General features: G+C 49.0%; 2 protein-coding genes across 8 annotated transcripts in view; both read right to left on the bottom strand.

The window, feature by feature from the left end:
• The window catches only part of LOC101970728 (E3 ubiquitin-protein ligase RNF213-like), a 196,186-nt gene extending 188,624 nt beyond the window's left edge, over positions 1-7,562 (bottom strand). For 6 of the 7 annotated variants that reach the window (XR_013429775.1, XR_013429774.1, XM_078030412.1 and 3 more), the window contains exon 1: positions 7,479-7,562. Coding sequence is in view for 4 of the 7 variants with exons in the window: in XM_078030412.1 (XP_077886538.1) it covers positions 7,479-7,482 (4 nt within the window). In the remaining 3 variants the exon portion in view is untranslated. The remainder of the gene's footprint in view (positions 1-7,478) is intronic. The other variant, XM_078030410.1, reaches the window with a different exon arrangement.
• A 1,592-nt stretch (positions 7,563-9,154) lies between these two features.
• LOC144369930 (E3 ubiquitin-protein ligase RNF213-like) overlaps positions 9,155-24,259 on the bottom strand; it is an 89,706-nt gene continuing 74,601 nt past the window's right edge. Inside the window, exons 11-14 of the mRNA XM_078030415.1 lie at positions 12,752-12,907; positions 12,245-12,456; positions 9,790-10,139; positions 9,155-9,292 (exon numbers count right to left, since the gene is read on the bottom strand). Of these exons, the coding sequence (XP_077886541.1) occupies positions 9,799-10,139; positions 12,245-12,456; positions 12,752-12,907 (709 nt within the window). The 3' untranslated portion in view covers positions 9,155-9,292; positions 9,790-9,798. The remainder of the gene's footprint in view (positions 9,293-9,789; positions 10,140-12,244; positions 12,457-12,751; positions 12,908-24,259) is intronic.

Below are 24,259 nucleotides of genomic sequence, written 5' to 3' on the forward strand. Positions count from 1 at the left end.
CCAGCCTCAAGGTCTGACCATGGCATCATCCTTGAAGACTGATGTGTTCCTTTGGGACCATACCCCTGACATGTGACTTCCTGGAAAACTCTGTTCACCTTCCTGAAGATATCCAGCAGCAGTGTGTCAACATCCCAGGGGATGTGTGATCTCTCAACCAGCAAGAAAAGCAGCCAGGACCTGCAGGAGCTCAAGATCCCAAACTTGCAGGATCCATGGAAAAACAAGAGGAACATGGTTGGTCCCACTGACAAGCAAGAGGGCTGTTTTTGGCCCAGGTCAGGCACGCAGGAAGAAAGGTCTTGAAGGGAAGCCCTCCCATGCTGGTGGATATGCTCCCTGCTCAGGTCAGGGAAATAGAGGGCACTCAGTGTGGACAAGTCCTCTGAGTCTCCCTCCAGAGAAGGAACAAGCCCCTTCAGAGAGGCACTTCAGGAACAGGATAAGAAAATTTTTGAAGCACATATTCTCCAATAAATGTAAAGGGAAGGCACATTTCTTGAAAGAAGGTAAATCTCCATCAGCCATTTTGCAATCCTCATGTCAGTAGCAAGCACAAACTTTATAGATGGGAGGGGGGCAGCTGATGCCCAGATACTGATAACCATTGTTGCATAGATCCTAGAGGATAAAATGGGGTTTCAGCTTAAACTTTCTACCTCAGAGAATAGCCTGCACAAAGAGGTATTCCAGAACCTGCTTAGTAGATATTCCTGTTACCACAAGGGACTGTCCCCCAAGAGCAAAGTGAAGTGATGTGTAATTTGACTGGGGTTCACCAAGCTGGCACCAAAGGCCACAGCCTTCCTATCAAGAAGAGATGAATAAGAGACAATGAAAACAATCAGGTTGTTTGCACCACTCACCAGCCCTTGCCAGCAAAGGCCTAGCACACCAGGAATCTTGGACCGCCATGTCCACTGTTCCAGGCACCATTGTCTTCAGAGAAGTTTGATGATGTTCTGGTGAATATCATTTTGCTTCTCTCTTCTTTCCTGTTGGAAAATCTTTTCCCCAAGGAACAGCTTATTTCATGTGGAGGAAAAACTGTTTTCTCATGAAGACATCCTCTGTGTGTAAAGGGTGTCTTCCTACTGAGATGTCTATTGCTTCTAACACTTATTCTTTCTCATCTGAGGTAGTGCCTTTTGCCTGTGCTGTGGTGGGGTGTAGGGAAAGGGTTTAAATGTGATTTTTCTCTCCCAGGGAGAGGACATGTAGGGAGATCAAAGTGACATTGAGGACCACCCTTACTCCAGATTCCCTCATTGTATTACATATTTATCATTTGGTCATTACAAAAACAATAGAAAAATTTTGAAACTTTTCAGTATGAGGCAACCCCACAAAAACCACACCCCACAATCTAGCTCAACCTGTCGCTTCCTTCTCCCCCTGCCCTTGAACTTTGGCCACTTTGGGGACAGGCGTACACAGGTACTGTGGAACTTGGTGGCTTCTTATACCACAATGGGCACAGGCAAGTTGGGGAGGGGCATAGTGTGCTGGCCCTGAGTTTAGAGGTGGGAGAGTCTAATTCCCCACATAGTTTTCCTCTGCGTGTGTGTGTGTGTGTGTGTGTGTGTGTGTGTGTGTGTGGCCCTGGGGATTGAACCCATGACTTTCTACCACAGAGCTATACCCTCAGCCCTGTTAGTTTTTTTTTTTTTTTTTTTTTTAATTTAGAGGCAGGGTCTCATTAAACTGCTGAGAGTGGCCTCAAACTTGGAATCATTCTGTCTCAGCCTCCTGAGTAGCTGAGATCACAGATATGCCTAGATCTCTTGAGGGGGACTAGAAGACCCCCTAACTTAGGGACCCTGCTTTTCCTGGTAAAGGTGGAATGGAGATGGGCCCCACAATCTCCTCTCAGTTCAGTCCTTATAACATGGCCATGTCACCTTTCTCTGCCCCTGCCTTCTTCATACTCAAGAGCAGTGGCCAACATGGAATGTGGGGGACTATAAGTGTGGGTGTGGGAACTGTGAGTTGACTGCTAAGGGTCATGTGGGTGTATCTCTCCTGTACATGACCCACTATATCCCCCTTTGGGCACAACTATGCATGCAGTAATCATCTACAGACTCACACGGTGGTACATTCCTGTAATCCCAGCTGAAGCAGGAGGACTGCAAGTTCAAAGCCATCCTCAGAAACTTAGTGAGGCCCTAAGAGGCTTAGAGAGAGTCAATCTCTAAATAAATAATATAAAAATCAGGATCTAGGGCTGTGGCTCGGTGGTTAAGCACCCCTGTGTTCAATACCTGGCAATAAATGAATAAATAACTATTTAAAGTGGGATACAGTGGACAGAGAGTGGGATGTAGAGAATTAGACAGGATGAAGAAAAGAAAGGAGGCAGAGTAACATAAGCTTGGCATAAAGGGTATGGTGAATAGGAAGTACATCAGCATGGGAAAGGGACAAAAGTGACATGAGGGGATGTGCCACTCATGCTGGCACCACTCCAGGGCCCTTTACCCTGTTTGTTCCCTGATGGAGAGTCCTATGCAGAAGGTGCCACCAAGGTAGATGAAATGGGCATGCATTATAGTACTGCATATGTGGTTTCAGACAGTACCTTCTGGTGCAGGCACAGGACCTATAGGCCACTCTGGGTGAGACCAACCTCAAGAATAGACTCAGAATCCAGGTGGACTAGAGGAGAGTTGAGTCCTTGAATCTTGACCTGCTGGGTCCTCTCAGAGCCCAGATAGGCAGAATCCCATTGCAGATGAGCTGGATATGCTACATTATCCTGAGGGGATAATGCTACAGACACTGACACTGATGTACAGCCAGAAGCATGAATGAGAAAGTCACTGTGCCCTCTGCTCTGTCACCTCTATCATCTATGAGGGGCAATAATTCCAACAGTCAGGAGACTCCACAAAGAGACAAAATGAGAGCCCAACAGAGGCTTTTCACAGAATCTTGTCTGATACAAGTGAGACCCTTCCTCATAGGCCTCCACAGACCCAACTAAATGACTGCCTCAGAGATCACCACAGAACCTCCAACACAGCAATCACAGGAACACAGGGAACTCCCTCAGAAATAATACAACTTCAGGGTCCTTGCACAGAGATCTCACAGAACCCCTGATATAGACTTCCCAGAGAGACCTCTGGCAGAGATTTGTGCCAAGAGAGACCTAACAGACATACCACAACCTTTCACTGCCACATGGTCCTCATGCAGTGATCTCTCAGAGAGATCTCCCATAGTCCCAGACCTTGGACAAACATTTCCTTGGACATATCCTACAAATTCCTCACAGAAAACTCATCATATAGATCATCAAAACACAGTACAGAGACATCTCACAGAAACAGAGAGCTCATACACTGTCCTCAGAGACCTAACACAGACTTCACACAGGTTTTGAGAGACCCACATTGAGATGACACACATGCACCTCACAAAGTTGCCAGGTAGACTTGACCCACAGACACTTCCCATAGAGACCCCACATCCATTCTTCCTTCCCAATGGATCTGAAACCACTTAGCCAACTGGAAGCACAAGAGGGACACTAACAGTCTTGTTCTCCCTCCAGAACCTGAGACACAGAGACACTGTCAACATGGCCTCCCAAATGATGTTCTCTGCTTGGGAAAATCCTTGGGAAATGGCATTCCTTCATAATGCCATTGCCTCTGACAGAAGAAATGCAGATTCCAAGTGTAGTCCTGCAAAATTCCTTCCTCTACAGGTTTACACTAGCCTCAGCTCTGACCCATAGTTTAGAGAATCACAAATTTTAAACATGAATCAAATGCTCCCAACCTCCAGTGAGAGAAATCGTCTTATTTTTCCAGTTTTAGTTATTATCTATTCACGTGTAAAAATGTCTCTTTTTTACTTCATTGGAGAGAAGAACTGAATTCACGATGGTTGACTGCTTTGTAAACACAATAAGACCTATATCAAATGGACTGTAGGAATAAAATAAACCAGCAAAGAAGCATCTGGACTCACTCCACCTACTAGGGGCTGTGCACCCACATGATATCCTAGCCATCTAAACAAAAACAAAATGTGCAGAAAAGATGGAGAGGAATTCATGGAGTTACAAATGTAAAGTGAGAATGTGGGAAAGAAAAAGAAAAGTTTCTACTGAGAGAGTGTGCAGAGTCCCCCCCCCCATACAAATAAAAATTAGAATTTGAGGAATTGATTCAAACCCAGCACATTAGTTAAAGTAGAATAAGTACTGATTTAAAAGAAAAATCATTTTCTGTCACTATAAATTGTAGAGCACAGGGCAGAAAACACAAAATTACCAAAGATTCCTGAGGCCATCCACTTACTTGCAACCACAGTTAGAACCAGTATGCACTGGCTTCAGCAAGGGAACTGTCAGACCCTCTTTGCACTGAGACTTCACCCTCTGCCCTCATCCCTCAGAACAGGACTCCACAGGTGCAGCCCTGTAGCACAACTCAGTCTTCTGGGGAAACAGAAGGTATGGCTTAGTGTTGCACATCTGGAAACAGATTGAAATGTCAGGAATACAGTGGGAGACAGAGACAACTAGGACCCCCTGTAATACCCTCTTTATCAATAGCTCAGCATCCTTCCCTTCTCTCCCCCTTCTTTACTTTCCTGTTTATAGAACCCCCAGAATCCCTACAGAGAAATCCAAGTGAGTCATGCTTTCCTCAAAATCCTCCTATGCACCCACCTTATTAGAATAACATCAGGTTCTCACTCAGTGCCTCAAAGTCCTGCAGGGTATGGCCCCTGGGGGCCTCTGTGGCCTCATTATCACCATGCCCCTCCTCCACAGAATTCCACCCATGCTGGCATTTTCTCTGAACCATCTGGATGCTATTTATTCCCTGAAACCCTGTTTGATTTCCCTGTGCTTGGAGTGCCCCCCTCCCAAATACTACAGGGCTCCTTCCCTTCTCAATGGGCTTATTCCTGAGTGCTCATCCCATAGATCTCCCATGGTCTCCAGGAGGATCAGGTCTGTTCTGCCAATTCCATGCCCCTGCCAGGCCCACTGCTATCTACAGAATTTATGTATTTTTTCATTGTCACACCCCTTTGTCCCCAAGTAGAAGGTCATGGGAATCTGTGTGTCAGAATCAGGCACTTGGATTCTATGAAGTCTATGGGAATAAGGAACTTGGAGTTTTTGAAGGAGCTTGGAGTTTTGCATCTCTGAGTCCCCTTTAGCCTCTTGAAGTGCAGTTCTAAGTGGGGAAAGGGGTGTTCAAGCCCTTCCCTCGCCCACCCTGGGGCCCTGGCAATACCTGGAGACACATGTGCCTTTAAAAACTGGGGAGGGGGCAAGACCAGCAGCACCTTCCAGGTGGGAGCCAGGCACACTGCTTGACACCCTACAGTGCATAGGATGGCCTCCACCACACAGAATGGCCTCGTCCCCAAAATACAACAGTGCTAAAAGTCAAGAAATCATGCCTAGAATTACGTTAGACAGTGGATTTTTAAAATTAATTATCATCATGATTTTATTTATTTATTTATTTATTTATTTATTTATTTATTTATTTATTTATTTTAGTAATGGGGAGTAGTGCACTCAACCACTGAGCCTCATCCATGGCCCTTTTTTAAATCTTATTTTGAGATTTTAAAGTTGCTCAGGCTGGCCTTGAACTTATGATACTCCTGACTTGGCCTCCCAAGTCTCTGGGATTTCAGGCATGTATCACCACACCTGGCTTAAAAGTTAGGTTTTTTTTTAATTCTAGTAAACATAACCTAAATTTTAGCATTTCAACCATTTTCCAGTATTTGCAATGTGTCAATGACATCACATTGTCACACAACCAAACTCTAGAACTTTTTTCATCTTGCAAAACTGAAACTCTATCCTCATTAAAGACTAACTCCCCATCCCTGGCCCCTGGCAAGCCACACTACTCTGAGTGTGAGGATGCTAGGGACTTCATGGGTGAAATCACATGGTAATTGTCCTTTTGTGGTCTGCTTTGGTTCATTAGCTCAATGTCCTCAGCACAGGTCTGCACTGCAGCATGTGACTGAACCTGTCTCCATGTGAAGGCTAAGCACTCTGTATGAGTGCCACCTCTCCCTCCTCCATTCACCCTTCCACAGTCCCTTGGATTCACTGAGTCTTTTCTCCAGCTGCCTTGGAGAAAGTCTTTCTTTTGTGCCCAGCAGCCATGACTGTGCCGGATGTGAGTGGCCTGCCCCTGTCCTCCCTGGAGTCTTTAGGTAATGGGGAGTCTTAGGCAGCACTCTCTGTTCTGGGAAACCCAGCACAATCTTTCCATCTTTCCTCTGGCCTCTTTCTCCTCTTTCTCCTCTTTTCTCACCTGGTTTTCACCCACAGACCTCAGAAGTTCTGTTCTACTTTTCTCCCCTCTGCTCCTTCTCTGTGTGAGCATGATATTTCTACTGCCCAGTCCCCAGTCCTCTGGTTCTTGGCCCCTTCCCCGCTGCTGTCTCCAGGTGGCTGCTGAGCCATCAAGAAGAGTCTCCTTCTGTCCTCCAGGTGTCATCTGTGGCCTTCCGACTTGGCAATTTTCTTAATACCCATGGTTTCCAATGCTCTTCTGAAATTTCCCAACTGTTCAGAACATGTTCCAATTTTTCTGAAGGTCCTTTAATAAATTCCTCATGTTTGGGGCTATCTGTGGGTTTCACCCCCCTATTTCCTCCCTGGCTGTGCAGTATGAGGGAGAGGAGCCAGGGCTTTGCTGTAGCTTAGCGAGACTCAGATCATGAAAGTTTTCAATCCTTTGACAGAAGGGCCACAGTACCCCAGGCAGAAGCCAGAATCTGAGTGTCCACAGAAAGTGGCTCCTATCTCCTGCTTCAGCCTTCAGCAAGCTCTGTGCATCCACATCTCAGGAACAGTGACTTTTCCAATTTTCAGTCCCTCTCCCCACTGGATGGCCACTGTCTTGTACACACTGCAGGGCCCAGTGAGCCCATGGTCATTGTCTCTGTACTCTTGCCCACCAAGACTTCCACACTCCAGGAGGCCTGAGCCTCCCACCTACAGGATAGCACACCATTCTCACAATTAGAGAGCAGAGAGTGTGGAAGTCCTCTGCTTCACCTAAGAATTATGGCCAGCAAAAAGTGGATCTTGCTCCAGCCCTGCAAAAATGCAATCACCACCCCTCACCTCAGGTAAAAGGCAAGGTCAGAGGCAAGATCATGAACTAAGGTTCATGCAGTACTGGGGGCTGTGTCCTGGGACACACAGAGGTGCTAAGTGTCTGTCACACAAATGAGTAAACACACATTAATACAGTCATAAGAGAAAGACTGCCCAGCACAGTAGCCACACCGGTGATCCCAGTTGCTCCAGAGACAGGAAGATCATGAGTTCAGGCCAGGCCAGGCAACTTAGCAAGACTGGTCTCAAAAGTTGAAAATTTAAGAAAGGACTGGGGATGTAGCTCAGTGGCAAAGTGCTAAAGAATCATTATTCCAAGAGGCGCTTATATAAATGCAGCTTTACAACTTACTCATTTAGCCATTTTTCCTGAAACTGAGAGAAGGAGATTCCCTTAAGGGCAGCCCAGATGTCCTCAGGCTGGCTCACAAAGTCCTTTCTTGGAGGAACCAGCTGCATACAGTAGTGCAGGACAGGGAGGATGCCCAGCCAGTGGACGACTCTTGCGTCTATGCACCTTTGGCACAGGTTGACCAAGTACTCTTCCCATCTGGAAGGGAACCAAGACCTAATGTGACCTGTGGTTGGCTGTGTCTGACCTGCCCTGTGGTCCAATGTCTCAGGAGAGCAACCAGCAGAAGTAGCAAGTGGCGCACCTGAACCGAGTTCCAGATCAGGAGACATAGGGTGGCAAGGGGGACAAGTTCCCTAGACCCCATCCCAGTGCACCAGAATGTCATGAATCCCAACAAACTCCCATGGGTGTCGTTTCCACCTACACAACAGCTGAGGTATTGAGGCCCTTGGTTTCCAACCAAGAATTCACACAGGGCCTAGGGTTTAAACCAGGCAGTCTGGCAAAGGTGAACCTAAACACAAAGCAAACTTTTTTCTTTGTTTTGAACTGGGAATTGAACCCAGGGACACACTACTACTAAGCTATATTTCTAGCCTTTTTTATTTTGAGACATGGTCTTCTTTAGTTTCTGAGACTGGTCCCAAACTTGCAATCCTCCTGACTCAGCCTCCTGAGTCACTGGGATTACAGGCATGTGCCACTGTGCCCAGCTACAAAGCCACTTTTTAAAAGGAACAACTCATGGTGTGTGTCTCACAGGCACAGAAATAGATGCTTCTTCCTTCTCTCACACCCTCACACAGCTGTTTGTAGATTTCCTAACCAATGTCTCTCTTTCACAGAGGCCACAGCAACTGCCTGGGTCTTTAAAACTTAGGAAACCAACAGGTACTAAGAGCTCAGGAAAGGCTGTCTGATTTTACCCAAGCTCAAACCAAACAGAAGCAGAGGAGACCCTGATTGTCTGAGCATAGCAGCTCAGAAGAGGTCTCCTCAACCACATAAAAGGCTGTGGCTGACCCAGCAGGGGCAGTATGCTTCCAGAGCTACCAACACAGGTGGGACAGCAGGAACAGCAACCCTGTGGTTTCTGCAGCATTCCTAGGTGACACCTGCAGGCAGGCCTGGGCCCCAGTGCTAAGGCATGCTGAGCATGAAGAGGAAGGTCCTCCCAGGAACACTTTTGTCATGTATTTTATATTCATTTATTTTTTCCAGTTGCCCGGGCTGGCTGTAAGCTCTTGGGTTCAAGCAACCCTCCTGCCTCAACCTCCCAAGTATCTGGGATGACAGTGTTGCCGTGGTGCCTGGCTCTGTGAAGTTTTTTGAAGTCAGGATATTTGGGAGAACACAGAATTTAACAACACTAGCAATGAAACAATGCCAGGAAAATGACAGGAGCAAATGGTGACATGACTGTGGTTTTATTTTTCCCAGTGTGTGCACAGCCTTTCTCTAACAAGCACTTAGCTCTGTAATCAGATAAAAATCATGATAAATGCCTATGAAACCTCTGACCAAAAAAACAAAAACATAAACATGGGATACCTCTCAGATGTGCCCAGGATGTGGTGGAGTTCACTGTGTAGGACATCTGGAAAGCAGGTGCTGGGGCAGAGGATGGAGCACAGTGAGGTCAGGTCACCCTCTGATAAGCAAAGTTTGGTATCTTCCACCAGGAAAAGGAAGACCAAGCCTATTCTCATTCTGCTCCTCACAGGCCAGCCTTCAGGCAGGGCATCCCCACTTCTTCCTTCCAGAACCGGTTTAATCTGCTTTTTCAAACACTCCCATAGGTGTTTTCTCACCTGATGCAGGGGAAAAAAGAGGCACCATGGAGTGCATGCCCTGGAGGCTGAAGGATTCTTGGGCAGGGGATCAAGGCCCTGAGGAAGGGGAGCTCTGGGGAGGGTCCCACCTTCCTGGCCTCCCCAACTCCCAGGCACACTGAGGTTCTGGAACAGCAGAAGCACAGAGATGCTCAGTCCCAAACCCTGCAGTGAGGTGGGTCTGGGAGACCCCTGGATGCTCCTGAGAGCTCAATGTCAAACTCAGAGAGAGCGCCATCTCTGTCTCCAAGCCACAGTGTGGCTGAAGGGGCAATGATGGGCTCCACCCTTTCTTTCAACTCTGCCTAGGCCTTGAAAGAACTCAAGATCAGTGCTGGGAGTGAGGCTCAGAAGTGCAATCAGGAGGAGGGACATGGGGGCAGGGGATTCCCAAGAGGTGGAGCAGGAAAAGAAGGAAAGGAAAGGTCCTCCTGCCCCCCCAGCACCTGCCCCAGTCAGTCACAGGGTCTCCTTACCGGTAGTAGTCAGGGGACCCTGCCCACCCACACCAGAGCTGCTGGTAACCACGGGAAGCCTGATACCTCTTCCTCTCCGAGGCCCAGGCTGTGCCAGGGCTGTGCTTTCCCTTCGTAAATCATAGGCACTTGGACAACATGATAAAACTGCCGGAACTGGGTGAAGCATTTCTGCAGGTTGACGAGGTTCCAGGTCTGAAGGTGGCTGAAGACGCGGCCCAGCATGATCTCAGCTGCTATCTTCTTCCCCTTCACCACCTCCTTCTTCATATTATTAGTGAAGAAGTTCTGAAATTTCTGGAATGTCCCAGGAGGCTTTGTGCAAATTATATCATCATATTGATGCCAGTCTATGGGTGATAGCAAGAAAAATGTCACATTTAAGATCTCAAAACCCACCAGCCCAAGGCACCATCCCAGAAGACAAACACAGGGGCGTAGCTGGGCACAGTGGTACATGTCTTTAATGCTAGTATCTAAGGAGGCTAAGGCAGGAGGATCACAGGTTGGAGGTCAACCTCAGCAACTTAGGGAGGCCCTGACTAAAATATAAACAGACAGGAAACTGGGGAGCACAGTCAGAGGATGAAAGAACGGAAGGAAAACAAGAGGATTCTGGTAAATTGAGGCAATCAGAACTCACTCCATCAGCTACCATGGCCATGCCCCTAGAGACAGAAATCCCAGACAACCCACAGTGATGAGCTTAAAACCAAGTCTCTGCTTAGTCATGCAGTTCAGAAAGCCTGGTAAAAGCTTTAAACATGACCACATGCAGGTTAAACATTTATTCCAAAATTGCATCTCTCATTAGCAAGTGAGTCCTGTTCTGGTAAATGACTTCAGAGTACCTACTGGGAACAGAAACACTCACTCCAAAGAGGACAGTGAAGATTACCCAGCAGACACAGAGATACTAGCAGGTGCCCACTACAGGGCAAGCACTGAATTCAAGTCTGCTCTAAAATCCAGCTTGCAAGAGACAAAATTATAGACCTAGAAAATCCAGTGACGTCAACTGTAAAATATTAGAAGACAAAAGTAGTTAGCCAAGCACCATGATGCCTGGCTGTACTCCAGGCAATTTAGGAGGCTGAAGTGGGAGGATCAAAATTTTGAGGGCAGCTAGGTAATTTAGCAAAACCTGACTCAAAATTTAAAAGAGCTAGGGATCCAGCTCAGGGGTAGAGGATTTATCCAGCATGCATGAGGCCCCAGCATTGTCAAAAAAAAAAGTAAGAAATAAAAAGAAAAGAAAGAGAAGAAAAAAGACAGAAAACTTATAAAGTGGTCAGAGGTAGCTGAGCACCATGGTACATTCCTGTAATCCCGGTGACTCTAGAGGCTGAGGCAAAGGATTGCAAGGTCAAGGCCAACCTTAGCAACTTCAGAGGCCCTAAGCCAATTAAAAAATAAAAAGAGCTGGGGACATGGCTCAGTGGTAAAGTGCCCCTGGGTTTAATCCCTACTACCAAAAAAAAAAAAAAAAAAAAAAAAAAGCCCTATGTGTAGAAAGACACACACAAATAGCAGTGAAATATTAAGACAGGTGCTGAGCAGGACTCCTGAGGCCCAAAGCAGGCACTGTGCACACTACTGTCCCATTGGTTGGTCCGGCCACCCCAGCTCTACCCTGTCCCTGCCAGGTGACAGTTGGCCAGGGTTCATATGCTGATTCAGGCATGGCCTCCTCTGGAGCTTCTCCTGACCCTACTCCAGCCCCTTGCTTTGTGGGACTTGTCAGAGCAGAAATTCCATCTTTGCTTGTGGAATTATCTGATGAAGTCCAGTCTCCCCTAAAAGCTGAAGTCCTCGGAATACACTATTGTTATTAAATATTAAGTACATAGCCAGGAGGCATGGTGGACATATAGCCTCTCAAGAGGATGAGGCAGGAGGACCTCTGGAGCCCAGGTGCTTGAGGTCAGCCCAAAAAACATATATATTTTTTTTAATCCTAGGCCCTGGGGGGAGCTGAGGACAGGACTGGGTGCCCAGGCAGGCCAGGACAGCCAGTAGCTACAGAAAAGGTCACATACAAAGAGCTGCTAGAGGGCCTGAAGTGGTGCAGAAGGTTCTTTCCAAGGATTCAGCAAGTCAAATGTGGAAGCCAACCAAATGCCACCAACAAAACGTGACAAATAGCAGAGAACCACAAGGAAGCTCTCGACACCCTGTTCTGCTTCCAGTCACCACCTAGCTGCCTCCAGAAAGGGCCAACCAGCAGCTCCCTGTTCCCTGCTTTGTCCCCGAGTCTGCCTGGGACCTGGGGACCACTCTTCCGACTGCCCAAGTCCTTCCTCTGGCTTGTCCTCTCTCCTTCCCATTTCCTCTCTCGCATAATTTAAACCACAGCAGGGGCAGCGCACAGCAGAGGACCCATGCAGACCAGGCAGTCTACTCCACACAGCAGCATACAAGCCAGGACACAGGTGTCACAGGAAAGGCCCTTTACCTCCGGAGCACAGGAGGGAGGACTTGACATACAGGCAGCGGTTCACGTGCTCGCCTGCCTTCTGTGGCTGCTCGTAGATGTACTCATACTCCACGGTGCAGTTGGAACCTTGGCCACAGTGAAGGACATACTTATAAGGGATGGCTCTATCCAGGCTCTGCCTGGGAATGACAATGCTGCCTTCGATGAGGGACCCGTGCTCATGTAAGTCCCTGCAAATCAACAGACACTGGCCAGTTATCTGGAAGTCTTACATCAGAAGATTTAGGTCTCAAACACTGGGAACATAGACCCAAAATTATAACAGACACTGACCAAGACAGCATGTCTAGAACAGGGCAGGGCTTTGTTTCCAGTTAGAACAGAAAAAAGAGCCATAGCGAAGCGAAACGAAGACATGCATGCTGGGAATATAAAACACACGCTCATCCAGGGATCAGGGTCACACCGGGAACTCACTGATCAACTCTAACACACTCTCAGAGGGATGGGGGCCGCGGGACTCACTCAACATAGTACATCTTGCAAGCGTCTCTCCACTCGGGCCATCCGAGCTCTTCTCCTCCCCTGATGAACACCGTGTGGAGCTCGGGGTCCAAGGTGACATGCTGGGGGATGATGGCATGGAAGTGCACAGTGATCCCCTCCTTGGGCTTCAGCCAGCTGGAAGAGAGAAGGAAGCACTGTGGTCACCAACTGCTCCTGGCCCAGCCCACCTCCTCTTTCTCTACTGGTATCACCCCTGGCTGCTGCCCATCACAAGCGGCCAAGAAGTGGAGAGTAGGGTGTGAGTCCCTGGCCTAGCCAGCCCGCCTCCCCTGAAACCCCTGGACTGAACTCATCCCAGCGGCCCTCAACAGGCACAGATGTCCTCCCTGTGCCTTGGGCCTGGGCTGGCGACTTGGTACCTTGTGGGGACAGCCCATGCTCTGGCCTTCTGTTTCTTCTGCTCCTTCTCCTTTGTCATAGCAGCTGTGTAATTTTTGTCACTCCCTTCAGGCTTCCTTAGGTCTTTGGGTTCTGAGCTGTGTTCACCTGTTTTTTCTCCAGGAGCAGCCAACCCGTCCTTGGTCTCACCCTCCTGAAAAGAGCAACCAAGCCCCAGCCTGAAAGGCTACCTCTAAGCCAAGCATCTCACAGCATCCCAGGTGGACTGTCCAGTCCTTCCAGTCCACTCCCATGGCCTCTGAGGACCCTTCCCCAACCTTGCCTGGCCCCTCCTCCCTCCCTCACTCCTGGGCACACTAGTTCCTTCCACTGCACCTGTGCTGCTGACATGAAGAGCTCACTTTGGCCTGGGCAAGTCTAACCTGATTTGATGTGGCTATGCCCATCAACACCACAGCAGGGAGCTGTTGGCACACCCATGGCCCTGGAGGAAGGTCCACACCAGGCACCTTGTTTCCAAACTCACCAGGGCCCAGCCCAACCCACATGTGAAATAGTGTGCGACCATGGTACTCAGGAACAGCCATAGCCCTTTGTGAGTGACAGCATCCCTCTACAGGGATGAAGCGGCCCTGCTTTCCTCATGTTCACAGCACCTTCATTACATGAGCGAGCTTCTCTACTGGTATTATAGTGAACCTGGAACACACCCAACCAATGCCCTGGAAAGTGAACCCCAAAAAGCAGACACCAAGCTGCCCGCCACACCACTAGTGTCTCAAGAACAGCCTGCTGATGGGCACAGACCCAACTTGGATGCCACTTGCCTGGTGAGAAGAACCCTGGGTGGCTTGTGGATGTCAATAGAGAGACTTTCACAAGAAAGAAAATCTGGGAGTCAGGGTGGGCAGGCAGGATGTGCAGCACAGAACAGAAAGATGGTGCCCCCCCCAAATGACCTGCCACGAGGCCCAAAACCTGAGTGGGTGCTGCCACCTCACAAATGGCCCAGCTCAGCCCCTTCAGCAGAAGCATGAGGGCAACCAGCTGATCCAGGGCTAGTGGGAGGCTCAGCAGCCAGGCACACAGACTACCTCCTCAGTGACACCTGTGATTTGATAGTTTTTATTGCAGCCATCCTAATGTATGTGGAGGAGGTCTTGCATTGCCCAGGAGGAAGCCTGGGAGCAGGCACCACACTCTGGGTGTCTGTGAGCTGGAACTGAGCCAGGGAGTCCCCTCTCCCCTGCCGCCCTGTGCTCCTGAACACTGGCAAGGAGCTCCCTCCCATAGCTCTCCCTGGGCTCCAGTGGGAGTCCCTGACCATAGAATAATTCCTCTATGTCTAATGCCTCCCAAAAGCTGATCGGGCCTCACTTCCAAGGAAGAGCACCTGAAAGCACCTGCCAACCAACAAGCACTCACACATGGGTCTTGTGGCACAGTGGAGGAGCACCCAGCCCTGTACATCAACACAGAGACCCCGAGGAGAGTGGGACCCACACCTTGCCGGCCACAGCTCCTGAGACACATGCGTATTGGGTCTAGGGCAGGGAAAGGAAGGTGGAGGCCAGGGACCTGGAGCCTGTAGACTCCTATGGGGACAGACCAGACCCATGCCAGGGGTTGGCTGAACCCCACTGACCCTGGGCCCAAGAGGCAAGGCTGCTCCTCCTGCAGGGAGCGCCCACTATCCAGGCTCCAAGCTGCACACTCCCAGCCTCCCAGGAGGCCTGATGCTCTGGAGACTCTGAACTTATTTCCTCCATTGTAGAGACACACATCCTCCAGGAAAACAGAAGAAAAAGGAAACATGCTGCCTGGACCTTGGTGCCTCATCCAGGAACCTCCCAGCAGGAGGCCCGCCTGGGTCCCTGGGGGACCTAGGGCAGAGATGGGTGGTCCACAGCTCTCAAAGCCCTCACCCAACCACCTGTCTGTGCAGAGATCCCAGCCTCTCCCCCATGCCTTCATCCATGGGACCTCCAGGCCTGGGTTCCTGGCAAAGCACACAGTGACCTTGCTGGCCCCATGGATTCCTAGGATTCCTACCCTGGTCCTGCAGCAGGTGGAACCACCTGGAGAACCTCCAAGTGGCTGAAAGGAGAGGCCTTCCTTTGCTGGGAAGCCAAGCCCCTTGTGTCCTGTTTCAGTTTCTAAAAAAGTTCCCGAGGCTCTGATCCTCCTGCTTCTTGTCTGATTCCCAGCAACAGTAGGAATCAGTGGCATTTGGTAAAAAGGCCTCATGCCTGTGTTGTGTTCTCAGGCAGATCCTGGTTCTGCTGGCAAGTGGTTCTGTTGCCCTTGGCCAGTCCCAGCCCCTCACCAAAAATGAAAAGAGGGGCAGAGGGCAGTGGCCTTTCAGGGAGGCCCTGCAGCAGGATGAATGTGGGTTGCCACTTCCCAAAGGCTTGGGGACTAAATGAAGCCCCTAAGAGTGCTGTGTCTGTCCCACCTGCCCTTTCCTGGCCACTGTCAGGGACCACCCTATCTTGTTCCATAATTAATTTTAATGCTGGCCTCACAGCAAGCCTGTGAAGACAGGCTGGTGCTGCTCAACACTCAGACCCCTTTTCTCCCCTCAAACCAGACCAGCAAGACCTCAACCACAGTTCAACCTGCACTTGGGTTCCAGAGGGTTCAAATCCTGTCTCTTCTTGCCACTAGCTGTGAGGAAGTGGGAAAGTTACTTAACTTCTCTGTGCTTTACTCTCAACATCTGTAAGACAGGGATTTATGATAATTTCATGTATAGCACAATGCTGGGCATATCACAGCTTAGCAGCTTGGCTTTTTTAAACCCCTGGGACTGCAAACCCTCTCCTCCCAAGGTGCCAGCTGGCATTTGTTCTTCCTGGTACCCAGGGGGGGGGGGAGCCCTGGCAGGTGGCTCCACCATTCCACAACTCCATCTTCACATGGCAAAGAATCTACAGCCACTCAGGGTCCACAAGTCCCAGATGCTCAGGGCATCCTTGGGGCTGGGGGAAAGCAGTGCTGCCCTCTGGGAGCACTGTGCTCCATGAGCTCTAGGGCAGCAAGACAGGAGCAGGGGAGGCACTTGATCTATTCTGACTATCAGCAGGGAAGGCCCATCTGACAGCTTGCCCCCTCCTGTCCTCCTGGGCAGGCTGCAGGGACCTCTCCCAGGGCATTGCAAACCCACAGAGCCCTCCACCTCCAGCAGCCTCAGAAACCTCCCCAGACATCCTCTGGAATGTCCAGGGCCCTTCAGCTCAGCCGGAGGCTTCTCATCCCCAAGAGGGACTAAATTCCAGTTCCCTCAAAGAAAAGACTGGAAACTTTAAGCAGGAGCTGGGCCCCTGCTGAGTCTGCAAGCTTGCCGTGCTCCCATCTGCCTAGAAGGCATTCCCCACCTGACCCCAGCACTCCTTGCAACTTCCCTGGTCCTGGGACTGCAGGAGACAGGCTCTCTCCACACTGGCTGTAGAATTTGGGGGCCTCCTCACAGGAGAAGTGCTGTCTCTAGCTGGGGAAGATCCTCCAGCTCAGTGTCCCTTCCCCTACAGGTCTCAAAGGATGAGCAAAACTCCCCAAGGCAGTTGTTATAAACTGTGCCTCCTTCTCAGGTGACTATAGTCCCATTTCAGTTTCAGTTTCTAAAAAAGTGAGATTGCTGTAATCAGAAAGTTTCCCTGGTCAATTGACACCCAGCAGCAGTGGGTCCCCTGTGACTGCTCATGGCCACCGGTCCATCCCAAGTCCCACTATGCCCTGGATCCCCTTCCATGCAGAAGACACTCCCTTCTCTGTCTCTGCCACCATCCAGCAATCTAAGACTGTAGCTCAGACTGCAGGCTAGGCCAGCTTCCCCAGACAAGCACTGAGAACTTGGGGGAGGTGGGCAGGGGGACTTGGGTGGAGTAGCAGCAAGGGCAGAACCTTGGCCCAACACAAGTGGCCCACAGAAGTGTGTAGAGCTGCTTGAAAAGCAAGGTTGGAGCTGGGTGTCACTGCCTAATATGAGTGCCTTAGTATCTCACCCTGTTCCCCTGAGATAGAGGATAAGACAGCTGCCCCATAAGTAGCCCTAAGCACAGGGGAGGGTTGGGTGAGTCTTATAGGGACAGCTTTATAGCACTAGAGTGGTGCTAGTGGACATGATCACCTCTGGCTGAGCACCGCTTCTGGCAGAGGCCAGCCTGTGCTAATGGGTTGGGTTTGGGGTTCCCAATATCTGGTGGGACACTGCCATCTATGGAGGATCACTCCTTTCCTTGGCCATGTGGCATCCAACTAGGGAGAGAGTCACGGCCACTCCAGGTTGAGGTCAATATGGCAGGCCTTGGCTCTTCCCTAACCCACGAATCCCAAAGCACACCCACCCAGCCACCACCCTCTTCTACTGGTTGTGCACATGAATTGCAATGGGTATGATATCAGTCCAGTACCTCCTTGTTCAGGACTTAAAGAGGTGTTCATAACTCCTGTTCAAGCCAGTCCCTGAAACCCTACTGTACAGGAAACTGCTTCAGAGAGGTGAGAAATAATCCAAGAGGGCATGATTCCTGTGGGTGTTTGCTATTCTGGGCTGGGCACATATCATGTCTCTGCCCTGCCTGGAAATTCAAACACCCACAAGAAAACTGGGAAGGGACAATCCATAAAAGGTAAGGAAACCTTCAGGAACAACTCCCAGGAGCTCCCCCTCCTTAATGCTGGCACTCGGCAGGTGCTGGAGGCACAAGCTATAAGTCTAAGAGTGAGGCACAGGTAGGGTCTACCCCTCAGGGTTCTCAAGCATGTTAATACCTTGAAGATAAGGAACTCTGAGGCTTCACCACCTCCACAGCCTGCCCTTCCCTCTTCAGCCTCTTATGGCTCCAGGGCTGACCCCAATGCCCATGATGCCAAGGTCCTGGGAAAAACCACCCAGAAAGTTCAGGACTGAAGAAGGTAGCACAAACTCCAGTTCTCACCCTGAAGAGTCCTCTCTCTGGCCCCTCTTTTGAGTCCCTGAGTAGAAGTTCATCTTGTGAAATGCTCCTTCAACTTCACAAGAAGGCAGCTTGCCCTCTCAGCCCCACACTTATATTTTTGTGGGTAAAACCTGGCACAGCAATGCTGTCATGAGAGCTGGAAGAGAGCATGGAACCAAATCTAAACCTAGATACGGGAAGATGTGAGTCACTGGGGAGTGGAGGTGTGAGCTTACAAGACTCATGACACAGCATTTCATCACTTTGTGTAGGGTCCCAATTTTGAAAAGGTGGAGAAATTAGAGAGAGAGGGGATGACAAGTCTTCTGACTGGGGAGTCACCATGGAAATCAGGAAGATATCAAACTTCCAAAATGTACATATTAATCCGGGGAACTTAGAATCTCTGGGGACCAGTAAAAACTCCTTCCCCTATAGAAGTTCTAATTCCTAGGGCCAAAGATACTCATGCCCTAAAACATAGACTGATCCAGAGAACCAGCTTTAAGATATGGCCAAGGGCATCATCCTACAAGACTGCCCCTGAGGTGCTCTTGGCCACAGGTATCCTAGCTTTCCAGGAGAGATTTTCAAGCTCTCTAAGCATGTCCAGCAGCAGTGCATCAACTTCTTGGGGGCTGCATGGACTCTTAACTAGTGAAGACAGCAGTGAGGACCTGCAGGAGCCCAAGATCCTTGAACTCCAGGATCCATGGAAGAGCAACAGAAATAAGTGCAGGTCAACTGCCAAGATAGAGGACAGAGTTGAGCAAGGTCAGAAACACAGGAAAAAATGTTTGCAGGAGAAGGCCATCCTGTGCTGGGGAATTGGGCCCCTCTGCCCTAGTCATGGAGGTAGGAGACACTATGCAGGGCAAGTTCTCCCAGGCTCCTTCAAAGAGGCACCTTGGGACGGATAAAGAAATTTCCACAGTATATTTCCTCCAGTAAAGGCAAGGGGCAGACAAACTCCCCATCCAAAATCATGACCCTCATCAACTTCTACCTAAAGCTGAGGGTCAGTCTCAGGCTGACTATTTACAGGCAACAGGGCATTGGAAGCCCAGCCACCCATGACCTCTGTTGGATGAATCAAAGAGCAGAAAATGAGGTTTAATCATGATCATTCTGCCTCAAATAAAAACATGGTCAAAGAGGTATCCCAGGCCCCTGTGGGGTAGGCAATCCCATTATTTCAGGGGTCCCTCCTCCATGGAACAAAGGAGAGTTATGGGACATAAGGCTTATGGTCACCAGGCCAGCCTCAGGGGTGACAGATATCCTGTGGATCAGAAACAAGGAAAACAGCCAGGCCTTCCTGACCAAGGAATCTGCACCTCTGCCCAGCCCCTGCCAGCATAGGCCCCGGGTTGCAAGCATAGCAGGCCATAATATCCACTGTCCAAGACACTGTGCTCTTCAGAGACCTATGTTGTCTGGTCAACATCAATATGCTTCTCACTCCTGTCCTTCTGAGAAGAAATTTTTCCCATAATTCAAACCATACTGAGAAAAACTGTCCCCATGTGAGCCTAATCTTTGTTTGATAAAGGCTTTTTTCCTAATAAGGTGACAATTGCTTAATGATACTGTTTTGTTGTTGTTATTGTTTACTCAGACAGGCTTCTGTCTGGGTTGTGCTGGGTCATAGGGAAGGTGGTTGTGTCTGTTATTCATTAGAAGAGACTGCAGCCGTGGAGGTGACATTGAGTACCCACCCTTATGCCAGATCCCATCAATATACCTTAAGAATTCATGACTTGATCATTACAGAAATAATAGAGTGCCTTTGGGATTCATCAAGATGGGGCAACCTCACAAGGACCCCACTCTAAGGTCTGAGTCAGCCTTTCCCCCCATCCTGTGTTTTGTGAGGCTGTAGAGATTGGTGTACAGGGTTCCCATGGGACTTAGTAGCTTCCTATGCCAAAAATGGGCTCAGGAAAGTTGGGGAAAAGGGTTGTTTCCTGGCCCTGAGTTCAGAGATAGTCAGAGTCCTGGCTGTTGGATGTTTTGGTGGGGAACAGGGGACACCTGCCCTTAGAACCCCTGCCTTATGGAGGCTAACATGGAGATGGGTCTTGTCAACTCCTTTTAGCTCTGGCTCCATGATGTGGCCATGTCACCTCTTTCTGCTCCTGCCATCATCACTCTGTAGAGCCATAATCAGGATGGAAATTTTAGGTCCAGGTGGGAGTACCTCGGCAGGAACTGCAGGTTGGCTGCTAAAGGCTGTGTCATTTATAGCACCCTCCCAATGCCCCCAGCCTGCACAAATATGCACTCAATAACCATCTGACAGTGGGGCACTGTGGGCAGAGAGTGGGACATGGAGGATTGAAATGGAGACAAAGAAAGAGGCAGAGGAACACACCCTCCCACTACCAGCCACCAACCTGGGGGGAGGACACATCACAGACTCACCGTGGTTGCGCCCCTGTGCACCCTGCTCTGGCTCCCAGACCACAGGCCTGGAGAAGCCTTTTTAGCAATGACATAGGATAGAGAGGAAGCAAACCCTTTGATAGAGAAGATTCATTTCCTGACATTATACTGAATGAGGCTGGGTGGCTTTTTCTATTTATAGAAGGGATGAGTTTACAACTGGCAGAATTTCCAAGACCAGGGAACTCTAGCTGTGACTCCCAATTTGGTGATATTTAGACACATACATGGTTTTATCACTTCCTCTGCAGTGGAAAGATGGGACCTAAAAAGACCACAGGGGGTAGCCTGGGGTCACAAAGCAAGTTTTTCTAGGTTTCCAGAACTTATCCATAGACTAGAGAAGAGATGGTTCAGTTAGAACTTGTCACATCAGAGCAGTGACTTGTCCAAAACGTGGGAGCAAGCTGGATGGTGGTGGGGGGGAACAACCGGGAAGGAGACTTCCTCCATCTCACTCTGCTTCCAGTACATGCTGCTTCTTCCCAGGGCGGGTCCACATGGGAAAGCAGGCAGGCCCCACAGAAGGAAGAGGAGAAGCCATGCCTGCAGAGTGTTTGAAGCTATGGCCCACCTGGGAAGGTAGTAGCACCACTCCAGCGTCCTCTGCCCTGTTTGTTTCCTGACAGAGAGTCCCATACTGGGAGGTGCCACCAATGCAGATGATATAGGTGTGGTCCTGCTCTTATGCCTGAAAGAACTCCATATGTAAAACTAGGAAGTCCCTCCCAGTGTAACCCCTGAGCCAGGTCCTGTCCCTTCCTTGATCATAATCGCCCCAGGATGGGCTTAGCATCAAGAACAGACCCAGATGAAGAATGGGCTAGAAGAGAGACAGGTAATTAACTCTGATCCTGCTGGGTCCTATCTGAGCCCAGAGAGGCAGGTTCTCCATGCAGAGGAGCTAGACAGAGACCCCAGGAATCCAGAGTGGATAATGCCACAGACAGTGACACTGATGGACAGCAAGAAAGATGAGGGAGAAACTTTTGTACCCTGTATTGCTGCCAGCTTTCTCATCTATGAGGAGCAGTAATGCCAACAATCAGGAGACTCTACAGAGACCCATGAAGAGACTCTTCACAGAAACTTTTCACAGAATTTTGTCAGACACAAAACCCACAGACACATAGCTCTTCAGAGACCCAACTAAAAGATTCCCACAGAGACCACTACAGAACCTCCAACACAGCAGTCACAGAAACACAAGGACCTCCCTCAGAAATAACACCAACTTCAGGGTCCTCACATTGAGATCACACAGAACTCCTCGCACAGACCTCTCCGAGGGACCTCTGAAAGAGACTTGTACCAAGAGAAACCTCAGAGACATAACACAGAGATCCTCCACTACAACCTTTCACTGCCACATGGTCCTCATGCAGTGATTTTTTCACTGAGACCTCCCACAGAGTTTCAGACCGTGGAGAAACATCTCCACAGAGATGTCCTACAGATTTTCTTAGTGAGGAATTATCACAGAGACCACGAAGAGATATACTATGAAGATATCTCAGAGAAACACGTGACTTCATAGAGGGTCCTCACACAGAGACTTTATACATACTTTACCAATTCTGAGAGAGTCACACAAAGATGTCACACAGGCACCTCACAGAGTTCCCACAGGGACTGAACATAGAGACATTTCACAGAGACTTTCCACAGAATCCCCACATCCACTCTTCCTTCCTCTGAAACTACTTGGTCAACTGGAAGCACAAGAGGGACACCACTAGCCTTTTCCTGCCCCCAGAATACCAAGACACTGAGACACTGTAAATATGGTCTCCCAAATGGTGTTCTCTCCTTGGGAAAATCTTTGGGAAATTCTGTTACTTTCTAATGCCATTGCCTCTGAACAAAACTACAGATTCCAAATGTAAACCTGCAAAATTTCTACTTCTACAGGTTTTCACTTGCTTCAACTTTAACCCACAGTTTATGGAATCACAAATTTTAAACATGAATAAAACACTGCCAGCCTCCAGTGACAGATATTTCCTTATTTGCCCAGTTTTAGTTAACTTTTCAAATTTTTAAATGTCATTTCTTTATCTCATGGGAGACAAGAACTGAATTCAGGATAGTTGATTAGTTTGGAAATACAATAAATACCTACAGTAAAAGGACTCTAGAAATGTAATGAGCCAGGGCTGGGGTTTTGGCTCTGTGGTAGAGCACTTGCCTAGCACATGCGAGACCTTGGGTTCAATCCTCAGCACCACATAAAACTAAATAAACAAAATAAAGGTATTGTGTACAACTAAAAATAAATACTTAAAAAAAAAGAAATGTAATAAACCAGCAAAGAGGCATCTGGACAAACGCCACCTCCCAGGAGCTGGGCACCCACACATTTTTCTAGCCATCCACACACACAAACACAGAATATGCAGAAAAGATGGAGAAGACTTTATGAAGTTACAAAAGGAAAGTGAGAAAGTAGGAAAGAAAAAGGGAAGCCTTCCACTAACAGAAAGTGTGCAGTCTCTCTATCTCTTTCACACACACACACACACACACACACACACACACACATACACCACACGTTGAGGAAGTGCTACACACGAGGCACTGTAGTTAAAGTGAAATAAGTTGTGAATTAAAAGATAAAAATTTTCTGCTGCTATGAATTATATAATGCAGGGCAGAAAACACAAAAATAGGCACAGCCTCATCCAGCTGCAACTACAACAAGGGCCATAACCACTGGCTTCAGCAAGAGAACTGTCAGACCCTCTCTACACTGAGACTTCACCCTCTGCCCTCATCCTTCAGAACAGTGCCCCACAGGTGCAGCCCTAGAGCACATCACAGTCTTCTGAGGAGACAGAGGGCATGGCTCAATCTCCCATACCTGGAAACAGATTAGAATGTCAGAAATACAACTGGGACAGAGAGACCCCCCTGGATCCTCTGCAATATTCTCCTCATCAATAGGCAGCATCCTTCCCTTCCCTCCTCCTTCCTTTTTTTCCTGTTCAGAACCCCAAAAATCCCTACATAGAAAGCCAAGTGATCAATGCCTTCCTCAAAATCCTCCCGTGGTTCTCACCTAGTACCTCAAAGTCCTGCAGCATGTGGCCCCTGGGGGCCTCTGTGGCTTCTCTCATCATGCCCCTCCCCCATGGCAAGGCACTCATGCTAGGGTTTTCCTGAACCATTTTGGATGTTGTTTCTTTCTGAAACCCTCCTTGATTTCCCTGTGCCTAGAATGCCCACCCTTCCCTCAATGCTACAGGGCTCCTTCCCTTCTCAATGGGCTTATTCCTGAGTGCCCATCACACAGATCTCCCATGGTCCCCAGGAGGGCCAGGTCTGTTCTTCCTAGTCCATGCCCTTGCCTGGCCCACTGCTATCTACAGTATTTATGATTTATTCATTGTCACACCCCTCTGTCCCAAATACAGGATCATGGAAATGTGTGTGACAGAAAAAGGCACTTGGAATATGACCACAAGAGACTGATGAGTGCATGAATGGATTCCATGGGAAGTGGGAATGGGGCTAGAGATGACCTGAATTTGTCCTTTGAAACCAGGTAGAACCACTTTAATAAGTCATTTCCCTGAACCCAGAAACCTTCTATCAGCCTGGACTGATGCTGGTTTCTGGAGGCAGGAGATTTTGTGAGGCCATTGTGCAGAGGCTGCTGAATTTGTGGGATACTATATTACTCCATTGAGTAGCTGTAGAGTGTGGGCAGAGAGGCCTGGGGAACTGAAGGAATTGTGCATCC

Source organism: Ictidomys tridecemlineatus, chromosome 13, assembly GCF_052094955.1.
Source record: "Ictidomys tridecemlineatus isolate mIctTri1 chromosome 13, mIctTri1.hap1, whole genome shotgun sequence".
Classification (NCBI taxonomy): Eukaryota; Metazoa; Chordata; class Mammalia; order Rodentia; family Sciuridae; genus Ictidomys; species Ictidomys tridecemlineatus.